Source organism: Gracilinanus agilis, chromosome 3 (assembly GCF_016433145.1).
Source record: "Gracilinanus agilis isolate LMUSP501 chromosome 3, AgileGrace, whole genome shotgun sequence".
In the NCBI taxonomy this organism is placed as follows: domain Eukaryota; kingdom Metazoa; phylum Chordata; class Mammalia; order Didelphimorphia; family Didelphidae; genus Gracilinanus; species Gracilinanus agilis.
In genome coordinates this window covers 668,631,927-668,655,126 of record NC_058132.1, presented here as the reverse complement: position 1 = coordinate 668,655,126, position 23,200 = coordinate 668,631,927, and the positions used below count along the sequence as shown (strand labels likewise).

The window sequence follows — 23,200 nt, the reverse complement described above, 5'->3', positions numbered from 1 at the left end:
TAATGCTTTTGTTATATTATACAAACTATAGTAATGTATTTATTATTATAATATATAAAATATATTTATTATAACATTATATAATATATTATTATTAGAATATATTATGTGTAACATAATATATAATAGCAATCACAAAGCAATAATGACAATAATAATAACTAGCCTTTATAGAGGGCTTTCAGTTTGCAAAATGCTCTGCAGATGTTCTGTCATCTGATTTCCTCACTGAGCCTATGAGATAGGTGCTATTATCACCCTCATGGAAGATTTAGAGTAGGAAAAACCCAAAGAGATCATTGAGTCCATCCTACTCATTTCACAGATAAAAAAATGGAGACCCAAAGAGGTTAGATGATTCTTCCAGGATTACACAGCAATTAAGTATCTGGATTTGACCCCGTGTCTTCCTGACTCCAAGTCCCCAGAGTGCTCTTGACTACACGAAATTGTCTCTTTTAAGTGCCATCACATCTGAGCATACCCAGAAAGCACCTGGAATGGTCTGATTATTTTTTTCCACCCTAATGATACATTTATTTATACTTGGTAAGACATTTAAAGTAGAACAAGAGCCATTTTGTACTTTTTTCTTACTCGAAGTGTGTGTAGTTCTTTGATTTCAGAGTGAGTTTTATTTGAGAGCAGTTTATTATTTTTAAAATAAATTATTATTACACAAAAAAAAAATTGCCCCGATGCTTGAGTTTTAAAAACCGCTTTGGTTTCCATGAGTCATTAGTGAAATCTGGCTATCCCCAAAAAGGATTCAAGGATGAATTTGGACTGTGTTGGTTTATTTTTTTCCCCTCTCAGAGTGAATCTGCTGTAGCAATGAATGACAAATTAGGTTTTTCTGTGGGTGAGGAAGTGTCGGAATAGAAATGCCACCCTCAGGACCCCATCCTATACTCCTATGGCCTCCCTAACTAGCACCCGTGGACGTCTCGTTGAAGCTCGTGGTATTCTGATCCTTTCAAGGGATTCATCCTTGGGAGTCGGGGGCTGAGGGGGACGGAGCCCGGAGCCCACCGAGACTTTCCCCGTGGTGGGAGCCCAGCACGCTGGTTCTCGCCCCACGGATCCTCAGACAGACGCTCAGCCTTTTCTTGGCTCGCAGGCTGAAGAAGTCAAGCGCTGAGATAAATGGCTGCGATATGACAGCAAACGGTCATGTTTCCCAAGGACAGGGGTTTCCAAGAGCAGGAAGGTTAACACAAGCCCTGGTGTGAGGGGAAGTCAGAGGACGTGATCACAGTTCATGGGAACCAGCGATGCAGGATGGGGTACATTCAACTGAGCTTCCTTTGCAGACTTAAAATAGAGCCATTGTAAATTATGTCAGTCTTTCTCAAATCATGAAAATGATTGTTAAAAATGTCTCCGAATACACAATGTGCATTGTTGTGTGGCTTTGATGTGTGAATGATGAGAGCTGATGATATAATACACATGAAATGAGACTAGCACAGTCACAGGCTTTCCCCCCAAGGGGATAGAAAAATAAAGGTGGATTCGATGACACGGAGATCGGGGAGGGGGACGATTTCATTTTGTTTGGGAGTCCAAAAAAACACAAGATTATTTTTTTTTCCTTTTTAAATGACTATATTTTATGTTGCCTATCTCTTCTGCTTTTGACAATTTCCTTGTTATTATCTTCCTGGAATCACACCGGTGAATCATTGCATGACACATTTGGAACTTTCCCCGGGAATCTCAAGCCCTTGAGTATCTGCCAAGGGATCTTTTCTCTCTGTGTCTCTATTTTTTAATTTTAATTTTAATTTTTTCTTTTTTTCTTTTTCTTTTTCTTTTTTTTTTTGGTATGTGCTGTCCTAAAGACACTTGTCAGGGTGGTTGCCTTGCTTTGAGCCCCTTTGGAAAGGGGGGTTTCTTTGGTTTGGTGCCCGCCCGGCTTCCATCTCCCTCCCCCGCAGGAGACATCCTTTTCTGACTTCCTGAGACATTTTGGGAGGGGGGGAAAAAGAATCGTGATGATTTGCTAACCTCCGACCGCTTTGCCTGCCATCCTACTTGCCTGAGATTGTTTTCTGTTGTTTGTACACAGGTGAGGTCTGCCATAAATCCTATACCCAGTTTTCAAATCTTTGTCGTCATAAGCGCATGCATGCTGATTGCAGAACCCAAATCAAGTGCAAAGACTGTGGACAAATGTTCAGCACTACGTCTTCCTTAAATAAGCACAGGAGGTTTTGTGAGGGCAAGAACCATTTTGCGGCAGGTGGATTTTTTGGCCAAGGCATTTCACTTCCTGGGACCCCAGCTATGGATAAAACGTCCATGGTTAATATGAACCATGGCAATCCTGGCCTTGCTGACTATTTTGGTGCCAATAGGCATTCTGCCGGTCTTACTTTTCCAACAGCTCCTGGATTTTCTTTTAGCTTTCCGGGTTTGTTTCCTTCTGGCTTGTACCACAGGCCACCCTTGATACCTGCTAGCTCTCCTGTTAAAGGACTTCCAAGTACTGAAAGAAACAAAAGCCAAAGTCCCCTCATGGCACATCCTCAGATACTGCCAGCCACCCAGGATATTTTGAAGGCACTAAATAAGCACCCAGCTGTAGGGGAAAATAAGCCAGTGGAACTCCAGCCTGAGAGGTCCTCTGAAGAGAGGCCCCTTGAAAAAATCAGTGACCAGTCAGAGAGTAGTGACCTTGATGATGTCAGTACCCCAAGTGGCAGTGACCTGGAAACCACCTCTGGCTCTGATCTCGAAAGTGACCTTGAAAGTGATAAAGAGAAATTTAAAGAAAATGGTAAAATGTTCAAAGACAAAGTAAGCCCTCTGCAGAGTTTGGCTGCCATAAATAATAAGAAAGAATACAGCAATCATTCCATTTTCTCACCATCTTTAGAGGAGCAAACTGCGGTGTCGGGAGCGGTGAATGATTCTATAAAAGCTATTGCGTCTATTGCTGAAAAATACTTTGGTTCCACAGGACTGGTGGGTCTGCAAGACAAAAAAGTTGGCGCTTTACCTTACCCTTCCATGTTTCCCCTCCCATTTTTTCCAGCATTCTCTCAGTCAATGTACCCATTTCCTGATAGAGACTTGAGACCGTTACCTTTGAAAATGGAGCCCCAATCACCCAGCGATGGGAAGAAAATCCAGAAGGGTAGCCCCGAGTCTCCCTTTGACCTCACCACTAAAAGGAAGGAGGAGAAATCTGTTACTCCGGCCACCTCCAAACCAGCAACGACGCCTCTCACAAGCCAAGATCAGCCCCTGGACCTGAGCATGGGCAGTCGGAGCCGAGCCAGTGGGACAAAGTCAACCGAGCCTCGGAAGAACCATGTTTTTGGCGAAAAGAAGGGAGGCGGCCTTGACCAAAGGAAGGCTTCAGATGCCTCTTTGCAGCATGCCAGACCAACTCCTTTCTTTATGGACCCCATTTACAGGTAACGGGCTGGTTAGAATGTTCCCTTAACCTGTTAAACCTCAGTCATGCTAGAGAAAAAAAAGTTTTCTGCCTGCCAAGAAGTCTCTGTGTGTTTGTTCTCATCCTCCCCCCCACCCCTCTCTCTCTCTCTCTCTCTTCTCTCTCTTTTTTCTCTTCTCTTTTTCTCTCTTTTCTCTCTCTTCTCTCTTCCCTTTCTGTTTTCTCTCTCCTCTCTTTCTTCTCTCTCTTCTCTCTTCTCTCTCTTCTCTTTCTATTTTCTCTCTCTCTCCTCTCTCTCTCTCCTCTCTTCCTCATCTCTTTCTTCTCTCTCTTCTCTCTCTTTTCTCTCTCTTCTCTTTCTCTTTTCTCTCTCTCCTTTCTCTCTCCTCTCTCTTCCTCATCTCTTTCTTCTCTCTTCTTTCTCTCTCTTCCCTCTCTTCTCTTTCTCTTCTCTCTCTTCCTCATCTCTTTCTTCTCTCTTCTTTCTCTCTTTTCTCTCTCTTTTCTTCCTCTTCTCTCTCTCTCTTCTCTCTCTCCTCTCTTTCTGTCTTTCTCTCTCTCTTTNCTCTTTCTCTTTTCTCTCTCTCCTTTCTCTCTCCTCTCTCTTCCTCATCTCTTTCTTCTCTCTTCTTTCTCTCTTTTCTCTCTCTTTTCTTCCTCTTCTCTCTCTCTCTTCTCTCTCTCCTCTCTTTCTGTCTTTCTCTCTCTCTTTCTGACACTCTGTGTCTCTCTTTTCCTCTCTCTGTCTTTGTCTCTCTCTCCTTCTGTGTCTCCCTCCCTTTTTCTCTGTCTCACTCTTTCTTTCTGTCTCTCTTTCTCTGTCTCCCTGGAACCCAACATGTGGTGCCATCAAAATACTGTTAAGTTGATACAATCCATCACCGAGATATGGCAAGACATGAATACTCAGAATTTGAAATACCTTCCATGTTTTTTTTCTTTGACAGTAAATCTAGTTTTTTGAGCACTCACTTTATTGAGAGGAATTTATAGAAAAATTCTGTTTAAAATACCTTGTCAGGTGACTGAAGGTTGTGGACCCTGAAGGATTAACCCAGATATGTGGGAGTGCTTCAATGGGTCAAGTTATTTGAAATAAGGTGATGTGGATGTCAGTGCCAACCTGAACTTTATTAGTTGGCCTTCACATCACTAATGAGTGCTAGTCATACTCTATGTCTAAATAAATCTTCTAGGAGTGCTGCAGAAATGAAATGTTAGCCATAAAAATCTTTTGTATATAATGTGGATAGTGCATTTAAGAAAAAATACCAGGTCCATTTATTATGGTTAAAATGATGGAGACAAACATCCATTATCTAAATTCTTCATCTGCATCTCCAAACATTGTATTTTTAATAAAGGTTTCTGGCTAATAAATCAAATCTTACATGTAAGAATTTTTTTTTCCAAGCCTGCTAGTAGCCTACAGTTTTTCTATTCAGAGTAGAATATGTCTTAGGCCTCACATTTCTTTTATGTTGCATGAATTTTTTATGCTCTCAAGAATTATTGGAATTTACAAAGAATGTTTTTCTAGGCTCTCTTTAGACAAAGCATTTATGTATGTGAGTTAATTCCTGTTTATCAAGAGAAGGTTTTATGTTCTTCACATCAGAAATACAAATCCTGGCAGAGGACAGAGGGGCCCTTTTCTATGAAAGGTTAAAATTTCTCTTCCCTACCCTCAATCCAATAACATTGGAAATGATATACACATACACATTATATACACACATTTCACAGTATAATATATATTCGGTTTTAATCGAGTAGAAAGCTTTTCTATAATCTGTGCTTTTGTTTGATTCTAACTGACAAATTACCAATATTATTTATAAAATGTCAGGAGTGGATAATCCCTAGTAAAGAGCAAGCTAGCCCGTTTAAAATTCATCTAAGAGGATCAGAAAACACAACCGAAAAAAGTTTTGACAACTTTTCGGTTCTTTTCAAATTACCCTCACTTAAATCCTCCAAAGCCCTATGGTTAGGAGGAAAGCTCATAGATTGTTTGCCCTTTCCGTTGTGTTTCTTGGTCAGCGTGGTTTCTAGTTTGACTCTCAGGAGGAAGCCTTGGAAGGCTCAGCTTCTTACTCTTCTGTTCTTTTAACGCCATAATCCTTCCACTCCTCCATAAGCATTGGCTGTTCCCCAGATCCATGAATACCTTCCACCTCCAATAGAGCAGCCCACCTTCCCTCTTCAACCACACACGTATCCACTGCTTCTTTAGCAGATTCTCCAGCCATCGTTTGTCCTCACATATCCCAGACTTGGCTCAGTCATGGTATCGATCCGATGTCCTGGGCTACTGATTGAATTCCCCAATCATGTATTAAGATGCTTTTAGGTTCAGAGCCCTCTACTGTGTGCCAGTTATACCCAGTACTACCTCTCCTCTCCCCTCCCCAAATCTCCACTCAAGGAGATTGCTTTCTATTCTAGAGAAAATAAAAAAAAAAATGTTTTACATCCTTGTACGTGAGTTTTGAAATGGAAAAGAAAAAAGGGGGAGAGATTAGTTTATGTTTTTTTTTTTTAAACCCTTGTACTTCGGTGTATTGTCTCATAGGTGGAAGATTGGTAAGGGTGGGCAATGGGGGTCAAGTGACTTGCCCAGGGTCACACAGCTGGGAAGTGGCTGAGGCCGGGTTTGAACCTAGGACCTCCTGTCTCTAGGCCTGGCTCTCACTCCACTGAGCTACCCAGCTGCCCCGGGAGAGATTAGTTTAATTCAGTCCAGTGCCACGTGCAGTTTTCTCCATTGAGAAAGCATGAAAAATAAAAGATATTATCATTGGATAATGAATATTTGGATATTATTAATGGATAATGATTAGAGCAGAAGAAGAGGCAACCAAGTCGTTTTCAGATATCCTTTGCCAGTTTGACTTCGGCTTCTGATCCCCATCTCTTCCCTCTGGTTTCTTTGCTGAGTGGTCAGTGTAGAAGTGTAGAAAGCAGAAAGAAGCCAATGACTACCTTGGTGAGTGTGTGATGGACAGGAGGAGGATGCCATGCCTTGTGGTACGGGTAAGGAACTGCCCTCCTCCTCAGCCTGGCTCATTGTACTCGTCTGTACTATTTCACAGCATTTCCCATATAAATTCTCACTGGGGAAGTACTTCTTCAGTGACAAATATATCCGGCTTAGTGATTCACTGGGCTTTCCCATTCTACGGTTGCCATATTGGTTTCTGTTGGATTTTTCCATTACTAGTGGGATCTTCTCCCTTTGGATCTATACCGACTTGACTTCCTAATCAGAGACATGTGCACACGTGGAAAGCCCAGCAGCAGATCTCTTTGGCTTTTTTATTAGTGTATTTCCCAGAAACCTCTCCCTTGGTTTATTGTAAGCCGTTTTAAATGTCAGGTGCTTAAGTATTGATTGATATACGAGACTGATTCATCATGAGCAAATGTAATTTTAACCTTTCAGGGTAGAGAAAAGAAAGCTCACGGACCCACTTGAAGCTCTAAAAGAGAAATACTTGAGACCTTCCCCAGGATTCTTATTTCATCCACAAGTAAGTATTTTTGGATTTGAGATGTAGAACATGTAAACTAACTTGCTGATCTTGAAAAGCAGATGCAATGCAATGAAAGAAATCTTGAGAACATGAGGATTTCCTATGACGCTCTTGCGGAAGAACACAGGAAATTCGAACAGAATTCAAACTGAATCTCTTTAATGAAGAAAAAAAAGTAAATATTCATGTAAAAAATAAGGCCTTGATGTTACTCTATAGTCTATTCTTGGCAACCTATAGAGCTACTGTCTTATTTGGATTGAACATAGTTCAAGGTGCAAAGGGATAGGGTTGGGTTAGGATCCTGGGGTTATATTTTAAGCTTTACTGATACAAAGGAAAAGATCATCATCTCCTCATAGCTTGTCCTGGACTACTGAGGGTATTTTTATTTTTTCTTTTGCTGCTGGAGAAAACAGGAAATCGTTCTACCTAGCCCACTGTTTCCATAGAGCGGGGCTTCTTAAACTGGGAGATTTCAGGCAGTCCAATGAATTTGGATGGGAAGGAAAATTATTTTCATCTTAGTACAATTGGTTTTCTTTGCAATTCTAAGTATTTTATTTTAAAAATACTTTAAAGTATTTATTTTTAAAGTAAAAATACTTAACAATTTAAAAATATTTATTTAAAAACATTTAAAAATTAATTAAAATGTTTTATTTAAAATTTTTTATTTTAAAAAAATTTGAGAAGGAATCCATTGGATTTCACCAGACTTCCTCAAGGGTCCATATTTTAAAAAAAAAAAAAAAAAAAAAAGGTAAGAATCCCAGACAGATGATTTTGGCATTTATCTGGTCTTTGAACAGAACACGCTCATTTCCTTAGCCTCCAACAACAGGTAAACAACCCGATTTACTGATTGAAAATAAGACCATGCTTCTAGTTCCTCACTGCCTAGCAAGGGAAGACATCATGGATGACTTATTAGTTTATCTCTAGTTTTTTTAATTGTTTCAACAAGTGTTTTCCCCAAGTTTTTATTTCGATTCATCAAACATTTCCCAAGTTCTTGTTCTTTGCAAGAAGCAAAAAGGAAACAATTCTGCCATCCTTCTACTGTGGGGACACAACAAAAAGCTAATAAGTAAACTCGTATATGCATAACATAATACAAAGTGGTTTTGTATTATTTCAAAAAGTAGAATACTAAAAGGCTTGGGAGTGGGAGTGAAGAGAAAAGGTCTTATGGAGAAGGTGGCTGTGCTTTGAAGGAAGTTAAGTATTGTTTTATTTTATAGCTGAGGAAATAGAAAGAATAGTGAAACTACAAGAATTCTATATTCTTTGCTTTTGTATTTTAAAATCGAAGATGACTTTTCTTGTCCTCAGATAATAAGCAGAATCTCTAGGGCATTTCTTAGAAATGGAGTAAATCAATTAGTCAATTTAATTAACTAATACTTGATGACACAATAATTTATAACTGATAATAATCCAATTGGTTAATATTTAAAAGTGGCATATCCAACTTAAAGCTATTGCTTCCCTTCCAAATTTAATAGATGTCATAAATGCTCTTGGGAAGCTATAGCAAGGACACCTATATAGGTATGCACCCAAGAAATGATTCTGCTCTCTTGTTCACCTCTTTGTCACTTTTTTATAACCATGATCCTACTTCCTTAATCCTACTTAAAGGAGAGCCGAGGTATGAGCTGGTTAGAGATAAGGAGCTCTGCAGAAATTCCTATCCCATTGGGATTCTGCATCTGATTTACAAATATTTTCATCCGATAGCAGCCCTTTGAACAACTGACTCATACATTTTACAATGACTCTGTTTCTTTTCTGTTTTAGCAATAATTTTAAGCAGGAGCATCAGGCAACAATATGCTGCATTAGAGATTTACTTCATGGAAAAGAAATTTCAGGGGAAATGCTCTTCCTCTCTTAGAATAGCATACATATTCGCCAGTTTGTCAACATCTTACCTTTCAGCTGTTTCAAATTACACATCTTTATCACCTCCCAAAGTAGATCCCCCAAAAGTGGGTTTGTTCATTTCTTTTCTGACAGTTTTTGCACTCAATGGTTCTAGAACTTAATGAAAAAAATCCAGTGACCAGATTTTTGGTGATTCATATTGATCACAGTTGGTTCCATTGACATGGAAAAATACCATGTCAATGACAGGCAACATGGCGGCTGCAACCCCAGATCCTAGTCTAAGCTGTGTGTGTGTAAGAAGAACAAATTCACTTAATGCCTTTAGAGCTCCATTTCTTGGTCTATAAAATGAGGGACTTGGATTCCCTGATCACTACCATGTCTTTTAACTCAAACATTTTATGTATTCTTTCTAATCCAGTGAAATGTAGTAAATCACCAAAACTAGAGTGTATGGATAGAACACTGGATTTGGAATCAGGGGCTCTGGGTTGGAATTCCATCTCTTATTTATTTCCCCTCTGACTTTAGACAAGTCACTTACCGATGGGACTTCAGTTTTAAACCCATTTTCACTCCCCTTTATAAGTGATGGGCTTTGGATGGATAGAAGACATTTGAGGTTCTTTCTAACTCTAAAATTACACAGTATTGTCCTAGATTTTTATTTTACTTGTTAGGTTTCATTTATACAGCATATTTCCTCCTCTAAAATATATTCCTAAGTTTTCTTAAAATATTAAGAAAAATTCTCAAGTCTTTTCTTCCTCTGGTCTCACATGCTTTTGAGGTTCAGAAGAGAGATAAGCCCTTCTTCTCTCATATACAATGCACCATACTCAAAGACTTTGGACTATTTAGCCTTAGAGAAGGGAGAAAATGAGGAGCCATCCTCAACTTCAGTGAGATGTTTACATAGGTCCATGGGGTGCCTCCTTCCCTCTCAGCTCCTCTTAACTCTTTCCCTCTTTGAGAATGGTAAAGCAGGACTGGACTTATGGGGGGGATAGAAAGGGGACCTAATATTTCTTCATAGTCACCTACTCATCTTGCATAGGAAGGAATGCAAATATAGAGGGAGAAACTAGATAGAAGTTGTAAAATGCCATTCACTCATTTTTTTTCCCCAAAATTTAAGTGTTTAGGGGGCATCTGGGTAGCTTAGTGGATTGAGAGTCAGGCCAAGAGACGGGAGGTCCTAGGTTCAAATCCGGCCTCAGACACTTCCCAGCTGTGTGACCCTGGGCAAGTCACTTGACCCCCATTGCCCACCCTTACCACTCTTCCACCAAGGAGCCAATACACAGAAGTGAAGGGTTTAAAAAAAATTTAAGTGTTTACTAAACAGTATATCCATTAGGTGCCAGGGTTTTAAAAAAAAGTGAAATAAGACATAATACTGGGTCCCTGTCCCTAATGAGTTTATATACTAATAAAGGACAAAAAGATGGGAACACTGGTCAAGGTCATATGTCTTAAATGTACAAACACCAGAGGAAAATAAGGACTATTTGTTCACTTTTCTAGACCAAAGTCTACAGATTGTCTTTAAGGAGATAGTCACTGTGGTATTGAGGTAGACCCAGCAGACCCATTTATCACATAACTTTCCTTTCCTAGAGGAGAACGAACACACCTTGGTTGGGTGGCAAGAACCTGGATTTCAGTCTCTGCTCTATACTTATCTGACCTCCAGCCAATAATTAACCTACAGCGCAATTTTCTTATCTATAAACAAAGAAACTAATAAAGAAATAACTGCTGTAGTTACTTGGGTGTGAGAATTAATGTCTGGATTTGTGATTATTATTGTTGAAGAGCTATGAATTCCTCAGTATATAGTGAACTCCAGTAGCACCTTCTCAGCAATTTATAATCTTAGAAAAATTTTTGAGGCAATGAGAGGTGAAATTACCTGTCTAGGAACATTAAGTTGAGGTGAGACTTGAACCTTCAGGCCCCCAAATATGGCTTCTCATTCTGCCATACACCTTCAATTTCAGAATTGTTTTTAGGATCAAAAAGGAAACTATATAAAAATAAATGCCTTAGATCCGTGATTCTCAAAGTTTTCAGTCTCAGGAAGAAAAGAAGGAAGGAAACAACATTTTTTAAGCACCTACTATGTGCCAGGCACTGTGATTTAAGTATTTTTTTAAGGACATTTTTCTGTTTTTTATTTTTTTTCAATGAATGAAAAAATCCACCTCTTCTTCCTTCCCTTCTCCCTTTGAAAAAGTAGGAAAAACAAAACTTGTGATTTAAGTATTTTTAAAAGATTTCTCATTTGATCCTTTCAACAATCCTGGGAAGTAGATGCTGTTATTAGTATATTCCCTTCTAACAGATGAGAAAACTGAGACAGAGATTAAATACTTTGCTTTGGATAATTATTTAGGACTGGATTTGAACTCAAGTCATCCCTACTCAAGATCCAATCCTCTGTCCACTGTGCCACTTATACTTTATACTCTCAAAAATGACTGAAGACCTTAAAGACCTTTTGTTTATGTAAGTTATAGCTATTGACATCTACCATGTTAAAAAAAATGAACTGATCACTTTTAAACAATTATTTATTAGTTCAATTATTAATTTAAAATCATCAAAATAAGCCTGCTTCAAATGAACATGACATATTTTAAATTTAAAAAAGTAACAATTTTCAGAAAACGAGGGGAGTGGCATCATTTTCTATTTTTGCAAATCTAAGGTTTGACTTAATAGGTGACAGGTGGATTCTCATATCAGCTTCTGCATTCATTCTGTTGCAGTCTGAAGCATATGAGAAAATCTGGCTTAGTTATGTAGTTGGAAAATGGAGGAATTTTTTAATAGACAAATAATACCTTAATATTACTATGAAAATAATTTTGATATATCGAGGGCCTCCTGAAAGGGTCTTTAGGATGGGGGAGAAGCTGCCCTTGTAGTCAGAAGGAATGATTGTTCTGAAGGAAAAATATAGACTTTGGAAATTAAAAGATGTTTCTTGCCAATAAATCCAGGGCATATGAATGTTACGGGTACACGGACCAGATAACAGAGAAATATGGGATGCAGTAATGACTAGAACCTGAGCCAGTAGTTTAATTCTTACCGAGTGTTTGCTTAGCTGTAGAGCCATTAAAGGATCATTGACATTTCTGCCTTTGATCTGTAAACCTGCAGGTTTATTACCAGTCATGATGGACAATATCAAAGTAACAGGCTTTTATCGAGGGACTCCTATGTGCTGGGCACTGTGCTGAGGGCTGGGATATAAAGGAAAAGCAATGGGGAAATAGAGATGTCGTATGGAAAAAACCAAAAACGGAGCAATCAGTGATAATATGGGATGTTCAGATTTGTGGGTTTCATTTATCAGCGTGTTGATTTCTCTAATCTTTGAGATCAAGTGGATCGACAATTTTATAGCCTAGGACAACTCCAATTTAGATTTACAATGGGAGCCATTCTTCTCCTTTTGTCTTTTAAGGACATTTCATTGATTATTCCATGTTTTCCTGAGCTTGGAGTATTTCCAGGCATTTTGTTTTCCCTGGATCTAGTTTTCACTAAGCCTGACACAAAAAAATAAAATAATAAAAAAGATGCCACCCCTTCTATTGCTGTCCTTTGCCCACTCATCTCCCTTAGCACCGGTGCTTCATGATTCCCGGCTGCCATCGCTGTGCATGGTGAGGGAAGGGTAATATTTAACTTTATTTTCTGGATGATCCTTTACGATTCAGACTTGTAACTCTAGACATCTCTAGGCTTGTGGTCTGATGAGGCAGGTTTCAAAGGTCCCAAGTTTATAATAATTCTCTCCTTGGAAGGATAGTCATAAACGATGGATGATTATGCTTCTAGGAAGAGAGATACAACTCTCTAAAAATGGGCTGGGCGGTTGGAATCCTGGCCCCAATTTGGGAAAGGTTCTTCTCTCCTAGAGCTGCCTGGACCCTCATGCTAGGAACCGAGGGGCTCGAGGAAATATAAAGGACAGGTACAAGTATGGGGACTTGGGAGAAATAAGATCATATCATTCAGGTGTAGTTTTTAAAAGAATACAAATGAAATCCTTGGAAATGGGAGCCAGCTGCATCCAGCTAAAGTCAAGCAAGGAAAGGTGTACCCCTTCCTGGCCACCCGAGTGAGCACCTGTGATCCATGAAACCCCCCACATCTTCTCTCATCTTGGCTTCTTGTTTCTTTAGTTTTTACCTCTTTAGTCCAAGAGCTTTGGGTTTTAGGATGGGGAATTTCAGATGTCATTTCTTTTCTCACCGTCCCACTGCTGTGCCAAGTCTGGGGGAAGCCCAGCCTGTTTTTTCTCTATTCATCTGTGACTGAACAATCTAGCCTCCAGTCCTGATCTTGGCTTAGCTCTTCTCTTCCCAAACTGGGTTAGATCCTTATCTGCAGATCATCTGTAATTCTCCAGCCTTTCATTCTGTTTTCCCCTTGGAAAATTTGCCTTTTAGAATCTGAGATTTTTTCTCCTTGGCCTTTTAAGACTCCATATTTTCCACTGCAAGGAGACTGTCACGGCTATGTTGTTGTTCAGTCGTTTCAGTTGTGTCTGACTCTTTGTGACCCCATTTGGGGTTTTCTCAGCAAGGATACTGGAGAGGTTGGCTGTTTCCTTCTCCAGCTCATTTTACAGATGAGAAAACTGAGACAGACAGGGTTAAGTGACTTGCCCAGGATCACATAGCTAGTAAGTGTATGAGGCTAGATTTTAACTCAGATCTTCCTGTACCACCTAGCTGCTCTAGCACTTGTACAGCCCTTGGCAAGTCACTTCATCCTTTGCTTCACACCTATAATGTGTCTCCACTAGGCTCTGGAGATCAATAACAAAAATTAACTCATTCCTGCCACAAGATTCCATTAAGCCGTGCTCACCTGGCATCTTTCTCAGACTCTCCCTAACTATAGTCCTCCTAGTTCTGCCACCTGGAAAAACATTTAATTCCTTGAAATTTTGGGGAGGGTGTCTGATCAGAGCCCAACTCAGCCTTTTCAAATCTTTTTTTTTTTTTTTTAATGAGAGATTCTGGTTGTTTAAAAGCTACACCTGAGGGAGACACATGCTGTTCATGAATTATAACCTTCATGTCATGCCTCACCATTTTTCATCATTTTGCTAAAAAAGGATGCAAAATAGTGGACGTTGTTTCTTGTAGCTTAATTTGCAAGTGAAAATCTGATGCCTGGCCAATTAGTTGAGCCCTGAGTGGGCAAATCACTGTGCAATTAATCAGTGCTAATAAGATCACCCCCCAAATTCTGAAGGACTCCCTTTGCTTTGTCATTTTCCCAGAGTAGGGGGTGGCACTCATTTTTACTCCATCTCTGAAATGTGGCTTAGAAGCCTCGAGGGTAGCTATAGACGATGAGAGCGGCAACATTTTTAGATTCTCTGATTCTTGCCACAGTTATCTTTAAGGTGCCATTTCATGATAAACATCAAATACCTAGTTAAGTGTTAATTGCTCAGATCAATTGCAATGAGGGTTCCAACATAAAAGTAATTTTTTGTTTTTGTTTCAATTTTGCTCCCAGTTCCAACTGCCTGATCAGAGAACTTGGGTAAGTTTCCTACTTATATTTTTGATTAAAACAATGCACCGCTGTACCATAAATTAAGAACAAACAAAGTAACTTGCATTCTAAATCACGGTACCCTGACAAGCACCATATGTACTTTTCTGCGCAACGATGTAGCTACTGTGAACAGTTTAAAAAAAAAAAACAAACCAAAACTCGACCGACGTAGGTTTTCCCAAGCTAAAATCCCTGGATTTTGTTATTGAATGTTTAATGAATTGTGATTAAAAATGATTCCATAGTGTGAGCTAATTTAAGTCATTCCAGGCTGACATGGAAAGTCTCCCAGTCTCCTAAGACCGTTTTATTCAGACTAATTTCATCCAACAAGCATTTATTAAACATTTACTGTATATGAGGCACTATGTGAGTCTGGGTGCTGGAGATAGAGTAGCAGAAGGAAAACAGTTTCTAACCTCTGGGAGGATACTATACTCTGTACTGGGAGGATCATACTATAGATGCCAAGAGTAGAGGGATACAGCTTGGGCACTGGGTGAGTAAAGACAGAGCAGGAACAGTTTTATTTGCAGGGATGTTAAGGAGGGAGCATTAACGATGGGGGGCTGAGGGAGCAAGGAAGACCTGTTGGGGTTGGTGCTATGAAATATATTAGGGATAGATGTAATATTAGCCTTACACTGAGGATTAAACAAATGAGTCCCTCAAGCACAGGAGATCCCACTGTTAATCAAGGAATCTTCCTGGGAGCCGAGGTTCTGGGCTGTTGACAAAGGTGAGCTCTGGGTTCTGTAGGAGTAGAGTCTAAATGGTGCTTTTGCTAGTCTAGAAGTAGGAGACTCAGTTTACAAACCGATATTAGCATTTATGGTCAAAGTCATCCTAGGGTGAAAAATGGGCTTCTGGCTTTTTGGAAAATGAAACAAAGGTTGTTTTAAATACCCACCTAATAGCCATATAGTATTTTGTGTTCTCTGCTCTAGAGTCACCTAGATAATAAGTGATTATTTCCGGAGATGCCCTACCCTTAATTAATGAACTTGTGGGATAGGCATATTTTGCTAGAACTCGAATCGCGTTAATTGCCTGCCCCCAAAGATATCTCGAAGAAATGAAAACACGAGACGTTAAGTCTTCTACAAATATTCCAACCTGCCACCCTCCTCCTCAAAGTTCTCATTTTAATTCAGGAGGAAGCAAAAGACCGCCATGATAGAGAGATCAGTCATCTTGTTAAAATACCAGAAGAGTAATAATGAACTTCATTCCAAGGGAGCCTAGTTCTTCTGATTTATGTTGGTTTCTCTTATCCAGATTTTTTTTTCTTTTTGGTGATTTAAAATTGTAAGAGTGTTTTGGACATCTATAATTCAAAGACTAAGATGGGATTTTCTAATTTAAATTGAATTAAATTTAAATTCTAATTTTAAAAAATGTTACATCAGGTCTGCTGTTGGTCTGTTCTCACCTTTGATGCCAGCAAATGCCCATTGCTCACTCTCAGAGTACCAGTTTTCCAACTCTCCCTATCTTTTTCCTCTAAGACTTTGGCATTTTTTAATTTAAAGGGTCAGCAGGTGCTAGTGTAATTTTTTATTTAATGGGGCACTGAATGACCAGAAAGCCTTAACGACCCAAAGAAAAAAATAGAGAATAGTGACATTTGAACAACATGACAGATAGTAGGGGAGATACTTTTGGGCAGAGGGCTTCCTGGGTGCCCTTCTAGTTCTATGGGTTAAAGCTACCTCTCAAATTTAAACAGCTAGTTGCGATTTCATTTTTCCTATGCTTCCTTTGATTGTTAACATTGCCACTGAACTTATTTAGAAATGATTTCAGATCATTCGGCCCCACTAATGTGAGAATCACTGGATGTATATTATTAAACACGAATTGCTAGACATAATGGATAATTTGTTTTACTCACTTTTCTATGTTCGTAAAAGCCAAACAATTTCATAATTATGATTGTTGAGGGTAATTCCACAAAGGAGGTCAATCTTTGTTCCTGTCTTTTAAATAAAAGCTTAGATTTCATGGTCATGATGTTGAGATTTGTCAAGATATGAAGCACATAAAAATAGAAAACTTAGATGGACAAACTTTTCCCATAAGTTATTTCGGAGAGTTGGTTGTTTTAAGATAACACCCGAAGTCATCCAATTTGTGAAAGCCAAGGTCATGTAATTCATGGCACCGTTGGGGCTATCGTTTATATGTAATCAGCTTATCACAGTCATCATTTTAAAGGGAAAGTACTCTATTTATGTCACCAATTTTCAGCTGCTGTATAATAAATTTTATGATAAATGTTCTGGGCCCTGTTGATATCTTGCCTGCCGAAATGTTTATAAAAGTGCTCGTTTTATCAGACTAATGTCTGCATTTGGGGGCAGGAGCTGGGGAATTGTGACTACATAGGAGTTTGCGTCAATATAAGGTTAATAGCCTCTTAGGGGCCAAGAAGGGGAGTGAAACAACTTCCTTTTCCAGAGTCTAGTTGCTGATAGCATCAACAACTGTTATAGACGTGTAAATAAAAAAATATTCCATGTAAAGTCATTTACTGATCAGAGATTAGAAGACTTTAATGGATGACAAAGCAGTGACATTTCTGAATATATATATAGTGTGACTTGTGCCCCAACTTTTCTCCTCTTCCTCTTCCTTTTCTGCCTCCATTTCCATCTTGTCTTCCTTCTCTCTGGCATCTTTCTCCATCTCCTCTTTTCTCCTTCTTCTTTCTCCTTTTTTCCCTCCTTTTCTTATTTATTCTTTTCCTTTCCTTTCTCCTCATCATATTGTCATGTAAGTTACAGAAAACTATCCATATCCCTGGCTGTAGTTCAGGGCCATTCCTCCAAGATGCCGGATCTCATTTTGTGTTAGCTTTTAAACGACAGAATAAAACTTGGTGGAATGTATGTCCCCAAACTCCCTAGTACCTATGTAGATCATCCCCCTTCCCCTCAGGGAACAGATAGCCTTATCTTTGGTTCCATGTCGAGAAGGGTCTGGATGCCAGGAGAGGCTGGGTGTCTAGGGTTAGAGTCACCTTGGGGTGCCCCTTCTGTTCCCCCAGCAAACCTTGGCACCCGACTTCCTTTGGGGGAATGCCAGCTTTTGGGCAAGCGAGGCAAACTAGTAACATGGTAAACATGAATAAAGATGAAGGGCAGGATTCAATGATAACTTTTATGTGTCTCCATCAAGTACCTGGCAATGAGTAGAGGGAATCTAGAGTGAGAGAGAGAGAGAGAGAGAGAGAGAGAGAGAGAGAGAGAGAGAGAGTGTGTGTGTGTGTGTGTGTGTGTGTGTGTGTGTGTGTGTAAGTAGTCAGCTGCCCTTTACTCTTTCCACAGCTCCATCTTTCCTATCTCATCCCCTTCATCTCATTTTTCTTTTTGCACCAGCAAACTTAGAAGAAGAAAAAGGGGTTTAGGGAGAGGGGAAGGAAAGAATAATTTTCCTTCCATTCTTTCCCCTATTATCCCCATTACTCAGCAGCCAGCCCCAGAATATTTCTTCTTCTTACGGTGAGAGGATTTTTAGAACAGGAAAGGTTGGAGGCATATAGAGTCACATTCTTAAATAGTCACTCTTAAAGCAAGAAACCTTTTCCAAAACAGCCGATTGCCTTCAGTAACTTGGAATGCTTTTCCTTTGTGGGACTAGGAGAGCAGAACTAAGGACAGTTAAGAGGCACCACGAGGCAGTTTTAAATGTAAAATGGAAGGTATTTCCCAGAGATGGATGACTGTTGGATTCCGTGTCTTTGGGGGTGGCACTTGGGGTAGGTAGTTGGTCCGAAAATGATTGAGCATCACAAGATAATGAAACTCAGGGGACCTCCTTCTACTCCATATTTATCTTGTATGGGCCTAGCTTTTTACATGCTGTCTCCCCCACCGGAATGGGAGCTTTCTGGAGGCAGGAACTGATCATTTACTCAAATATTAAGTATACGTGCCTGAAACGCTTTATGGCCATTACCAGTGAAAAGACCCACAAGATTGCCACCAGCCTTGTTCTTGTTCGTTCTTGCTGACCAGCTGGAAGGCCAAACACCATTTTCCTTCATTTATTCCCCAGGAGTAGGCTATCACCCTGGATTTTTACAAGGAAGAATTAAAAAAGACTCAGTACCGTAAAAACCCCATCAAGTCTTTCTACAGATGGATTTTGAATAAACAAACTCCAAGGTCGTCTAGAAAAAGGCTGAGGCTGGGCACGGGAGGCTGCGAATGCCAGCTCTCTGTCGAGCCAGAATCGCCCCCTCTCCGAGGGCCATCATCATCGCATCTCTCTGCCCTGTGATCAGCACACGTCAGAATCTTTCATATTGACAAATGTGCTGTCCACTCGCATCTGTGCAGAATGTTTTAGCAGCTGAGTGATTATGAATCAAACCCCTGAGCTCAGAGCCCCGACTGCCTCGCCATGCTTTCACATTTGCCGTCTGACAAGTAAATGTATCTTGACTTCCCTCTGAGATTTTTTTTTCTTTGCACAGTGTTTGATGAAAGACATTTGGCGAATTGGCAGTGGTACCCTGTACGTTGCAATTTGTAGCTCGCATTAAGAGTCTGAGCATGAAATGGGAGGGCAGGCCGGGCCAGGGGCTAAAGGGGGGGTGGGGAGAAACACTACCATCACCCAGAGCTAACTAGAACATGAATAGTCATTTGGACCATCAAGCCTAGGATATTTGCTTGGTAAGGAGAGAATTGAATTCGGCTCACCCTGCCGTAGCCCCTGTCTGGTTTCAGAAACAAATGGCATCCTGTGTCGCCTTGTGTCTATAGAGCCTACGTTTCATTCATTTCCCACTTAAATATGAAATATGTTTTTTTCCTTTCTCCCTCGGGCTCCAAGGAGTCGGTGCCTGTCTCTCCCTATAGCACCTATCAGCTGTGATGTGGCCAATTGTGGCATTCCTTTGTCGGGAGTCACTTTGGCACCCCATCTTGTGCCTTCCCCTGGGGTCCCCCTTTTCCCCCCACCACCCTTACTTCCCTCCTTTGCTGGTCTCTGTTCTGTCCTTGGGTGGTCCTTGTAGAATTTTCTTTAAGAACTACAGAGAATGAGAATGTGGAAAATGCAGAAACGAGTGATTCAGTGCCATGCTTTGAGAGTTGGCTTCCTCCCTACCCCAATCTGAGTTCTAAGCCTCTTCTTAAATGAAGCCAACACTTAGGATGACTTTGGCAGGAGCAGATGAGAGGAGAGGATCCTGCCAACTGAGGATGCCCACAAGAATGTTAGCTTTTAAAAATGGCGGCCAAAGCATCCCTTGAGAGGGTACCAAAATAAGGGCAGTGGAGCACAGTAGATAGAACACCAGCTAGGACTTAGAAGGTCAGTCAATAAGCATTATTAAGGACTTAATATGTGACAGGCACTGTATAAATATACAAAGCCTCCAAATACTTGCCCTTTATGAGGTCGGGGTCACTCCACATGCAAACAACTATCTACAATTCAAATATGTACAGTGTAAATGGAATATAATCACAAAAGGAAACATTTAAGCAAGATCTGGGTTCAACATCTGCCTCTGACACCTTTTTGTGTGACCTTGGACATGTCATTCTTGGGGTTCTAGGCAAATTTTAGAGAGATCTGCCTTGGTTTGGGGTGGGGAGTCCTCATGAAGTCACATATCTGGACCTACACACCCAACAGAGACTAATAAATCCAGAGACACAAAGGTTTCTGTAATCTCACCTAGAATAATAATTCCTAGCCCTATCATTCCAAATTACTTTTTACCCAACTACTTTGTATGTGTGTATATATATGTATGTAAATACACATGCATGCATATATATGTCTAGATGCCAGTATAAACTTTATATTTATTTTTGTCTGGGGCAACTAGGTGGCAAAGTAGATAGAGTGCCAGGCCTAGAGTCAGGAAGGCCTGGGTTCAAATCTGGCCTCTGTCACTTACTAATTGAGTGACTCTGGACAAGTCACTTTTGCCCTGTATGCCTCAGTTGCAACACCTGTAAAATGAGCTGAAGAAGGAAAAGGCAAACCACTCCATGATCTTTGCCAAAAAGAGTCAGCACAACTGAATAACAAGAACACTTTTATTTTTGTCTATATTTTTATATGTACTTGTCTTTCTCGTTAGAATGGAAGCTCATTGTGAGCAGGGTTTGTTTTGTTCTTTGTACTCTGGAGAGCCTCTTGTTAAACATTTACCGGTACACCCCTGGCATCTTAGATTCTGCCTAAAGATGTTCTTCACCTTGCCTTCCCCTTTTAATGCTAGGGTGGCTTCTCAGGAACAGTAACTGAGCTGATGGGGTTCTCCTTGGGCAGGAGATGGGAACAGAGCAGGGCAGAAGAGAGATGAAAGGACTATAAAAGATGGCCCAAACTGTAGAAATATCTGTTCTCAGTCCTGCTTGGGACTTAGCACCCTCCTGAAAGTTTGTTACACAAGTCAAATGGGGCGATAATACTTGGGATCCCTCTATCACTCTGTCCCCCTTAAACTGATCCAGATGATTCATTATGGTCATCGTCGTGCTTATCATCGTTACTTTTAGCCGTAGAAAAGGTGCCTGACCACTGATCAAATTGCATTTTTAAATTCTCAGATGTCCGCCATTGAAAATATGGCTGAAAAGCTCGAGAGTTTTAGTGCTCTGAAACCAGAAGGCAACGAACTCATCCAATCGGTTCCCTCCATGTTCAACTTCAGAGCCCCTCCGAATGCTCTGCCTGAGAACCTGCTTCGGAAAGGCAAGGAACGGTATACTTGCAGGTAACTGCCAATTAATTATGACGGGCTTTCCCAAGATCCTTCCCCTTTGTTTACTTTGGAAATGATTCTTGATGGAATTACTGATTATATGATATTATATAGATTCATGATTACAGATTGAATAATCAGTAGAGATCTCGGGAGGTCTGTAGTCTCTCAAAGTCCTCTTTATTTAATGAGACATGAAAATGGGGTTCTAGATTATGTGAGGGATGCACAAACCAGGCCACTCAAAGTTTGGAAGAATGAGGCTGAAAATATTCTACATTCTCTCTGCTTCTTCTGTTTCCCCTTCCCTTGGATATTGGTGAATTTTCTCTCCTAGTTCATTATTTTTGTTACAAACCTCAGTCCCCCTGTTCTCAGGCATCCAGAAACGAGCAGTCGTGACAAGCAGGAGCAAAGCCAGCCGTGCGCCATGTTGGTGAAGGAATCGTATGGCCTGGGCTGGTAGAGGATCCTAGCAATCTGCAGCCTGTTTTTGTTCTAATTAACTTTATCATTTCTGACTGGCCCCCGGAGAGCTGTGCTATCTGATGCAGGCATATCCATTTATCTGTTCTTTTGGAAAACATGTCACCTTCTCTCAAGGAAAGCTTTTATAGGAGCATACCTTGATGGATGAGGTCCTCCAGTCTTGTCTGATCTGATACAGCTCAACGTACGGCGCATTGTCACTTTGGCTGACTTGGAAAATGAGTTGAAACGTTTGAAATCGGTTTACATCAGACCGAAATCACAAACTACTCATCATTTCCCCCTCCCATCCCATCCAAGTTCAATCTTGTGAACGGGAGAGACGTGGAGTTCATAAAAATGGAGTTTGGGGGTCATCCCAACAAAAGCCCATTTTCCTTAATTGCTTACTTGTGCCCACGTTCCACCCCACCCAGCAATGGGGCCATCGTGTGGAGAACTGTTGATTGCCCAAGGCGGTTTGTTTTTTTCTTTTCAAATTTTAAATGCTGAAGACATGCAGGATTAATTACATTAGGATTAGGCATCTGGTTTGTTGTGCAGGTCAAATGGGGTGAAAAAAAAGACTACAGTGATGACGTTCTCATACAAATATTTTTTAATAACAGATATTGTGGCAAGATTTTCCCGAGATCAGCAAACCTAACACGTCACTTGAGGACTCATACTGGAGAGCAGCCATACAGGTTGGATGATACATTTTGCTTCATTTTTCTTTTAATCCTCACAATAATGGATGTGTGTGTATTGATGGTATGTTTCAAAGGGACCATTTGAGAGATGTGTGAAATTTGACTGGGAATGGGGTCCACAGGGAGGTGCCCAGCTAGGCAAATCACTGAAATTCTAACTGCCCTGGGTTACTCCATTGGTAAAAAGTGGAGAAAATGATATCTACCTCCCAGAGTTGCTGGAGGGTCAAATGAGATAATATATGATTAACAAGATGAGAGAGAGAGAGCAAGAGCGAGAGCGAGAGCGAGAGCGAGAGCGAGAGCGAGAGCGAGAGCGAGAGAGAGAGAGAGAGAGAGAGAGAGAGACAGACAGACAGACAAACAGGCAGACAGACAGACAGACAAAGACAGAAAGATGATAGAGACAGAGAGACAGAGAGAGAGAAAGAGAGAGGAAGAGTGACACAGAGACACAGAGAGAGAGAGACAGAGGGAGAGAAAGAGAGAGGAAGAGAGAGAGACACAGAGACACACAGAGAGAGACAGAGAGAGAGAAAGAGAGGAAGAGAGAGAGAGAGAAAGAGAGGAAGAGAGAGAGAGAGACAGAGAGATACAGAGAGAGAGAGACAGAGAGAAAGAGGGAGGAAGAGAGAGAGACACACAGAGACAGAGAGAGAGAGACAGAGAGGAAGAGAGAGAGAAATGAGAGTGATAATGTAAGAGAAAGAAAAGAGAATAAGAAAAGACAGAGAGAGAGAGAGAGAGAGAGAGAGAGAGAGAGAGAGAGAGAGAGAATGTGTGTGAGGAAAACAATCTGAAATAACAGGATTAAAGATCTCAAGCTGGAAGGACCTCAGAGGTCATGTAATCTAAT

At 40.5% G+C, this 23,200-nt stretch overlaps 1 protein-coding gene across 1 annotated transcript in view; it reads left to right on the top strand.

Annotated features, from left to right (window-relative positions):
* Window positions 1–23,200, top strand: part of MECOM (MDS1 and EVI1 complex locus) — a 50,145-nt gene that overhangs the window by 11,711 nt on the left and 15,234 nt on the right. Inside the window, exons 3-7 of the mRNA XM_044670935.1 lie at window positions 2,072–3,425; window positions 6,852–6,939; window positions 14,389–14,415; window positions 21,009–21,175; window positions 22,261–22,338. Of these exons, the coding sequence (XP_044526870.1) occupies window positions 2,072–3,425; window positions 6,852–6,939; window positions 14,389–14,415; window positions 21,009–21,175; window positions 22,261–22,338 (1,714 nt within the window). The remainder of the gene's footprint in view (window positions 1–2,071; window positions 3,426–6,851; window positions 6,940–14,388; window positions 14,416–21,008; window positions 21,176–22,260; window positions 22,339–23,200) is intronic.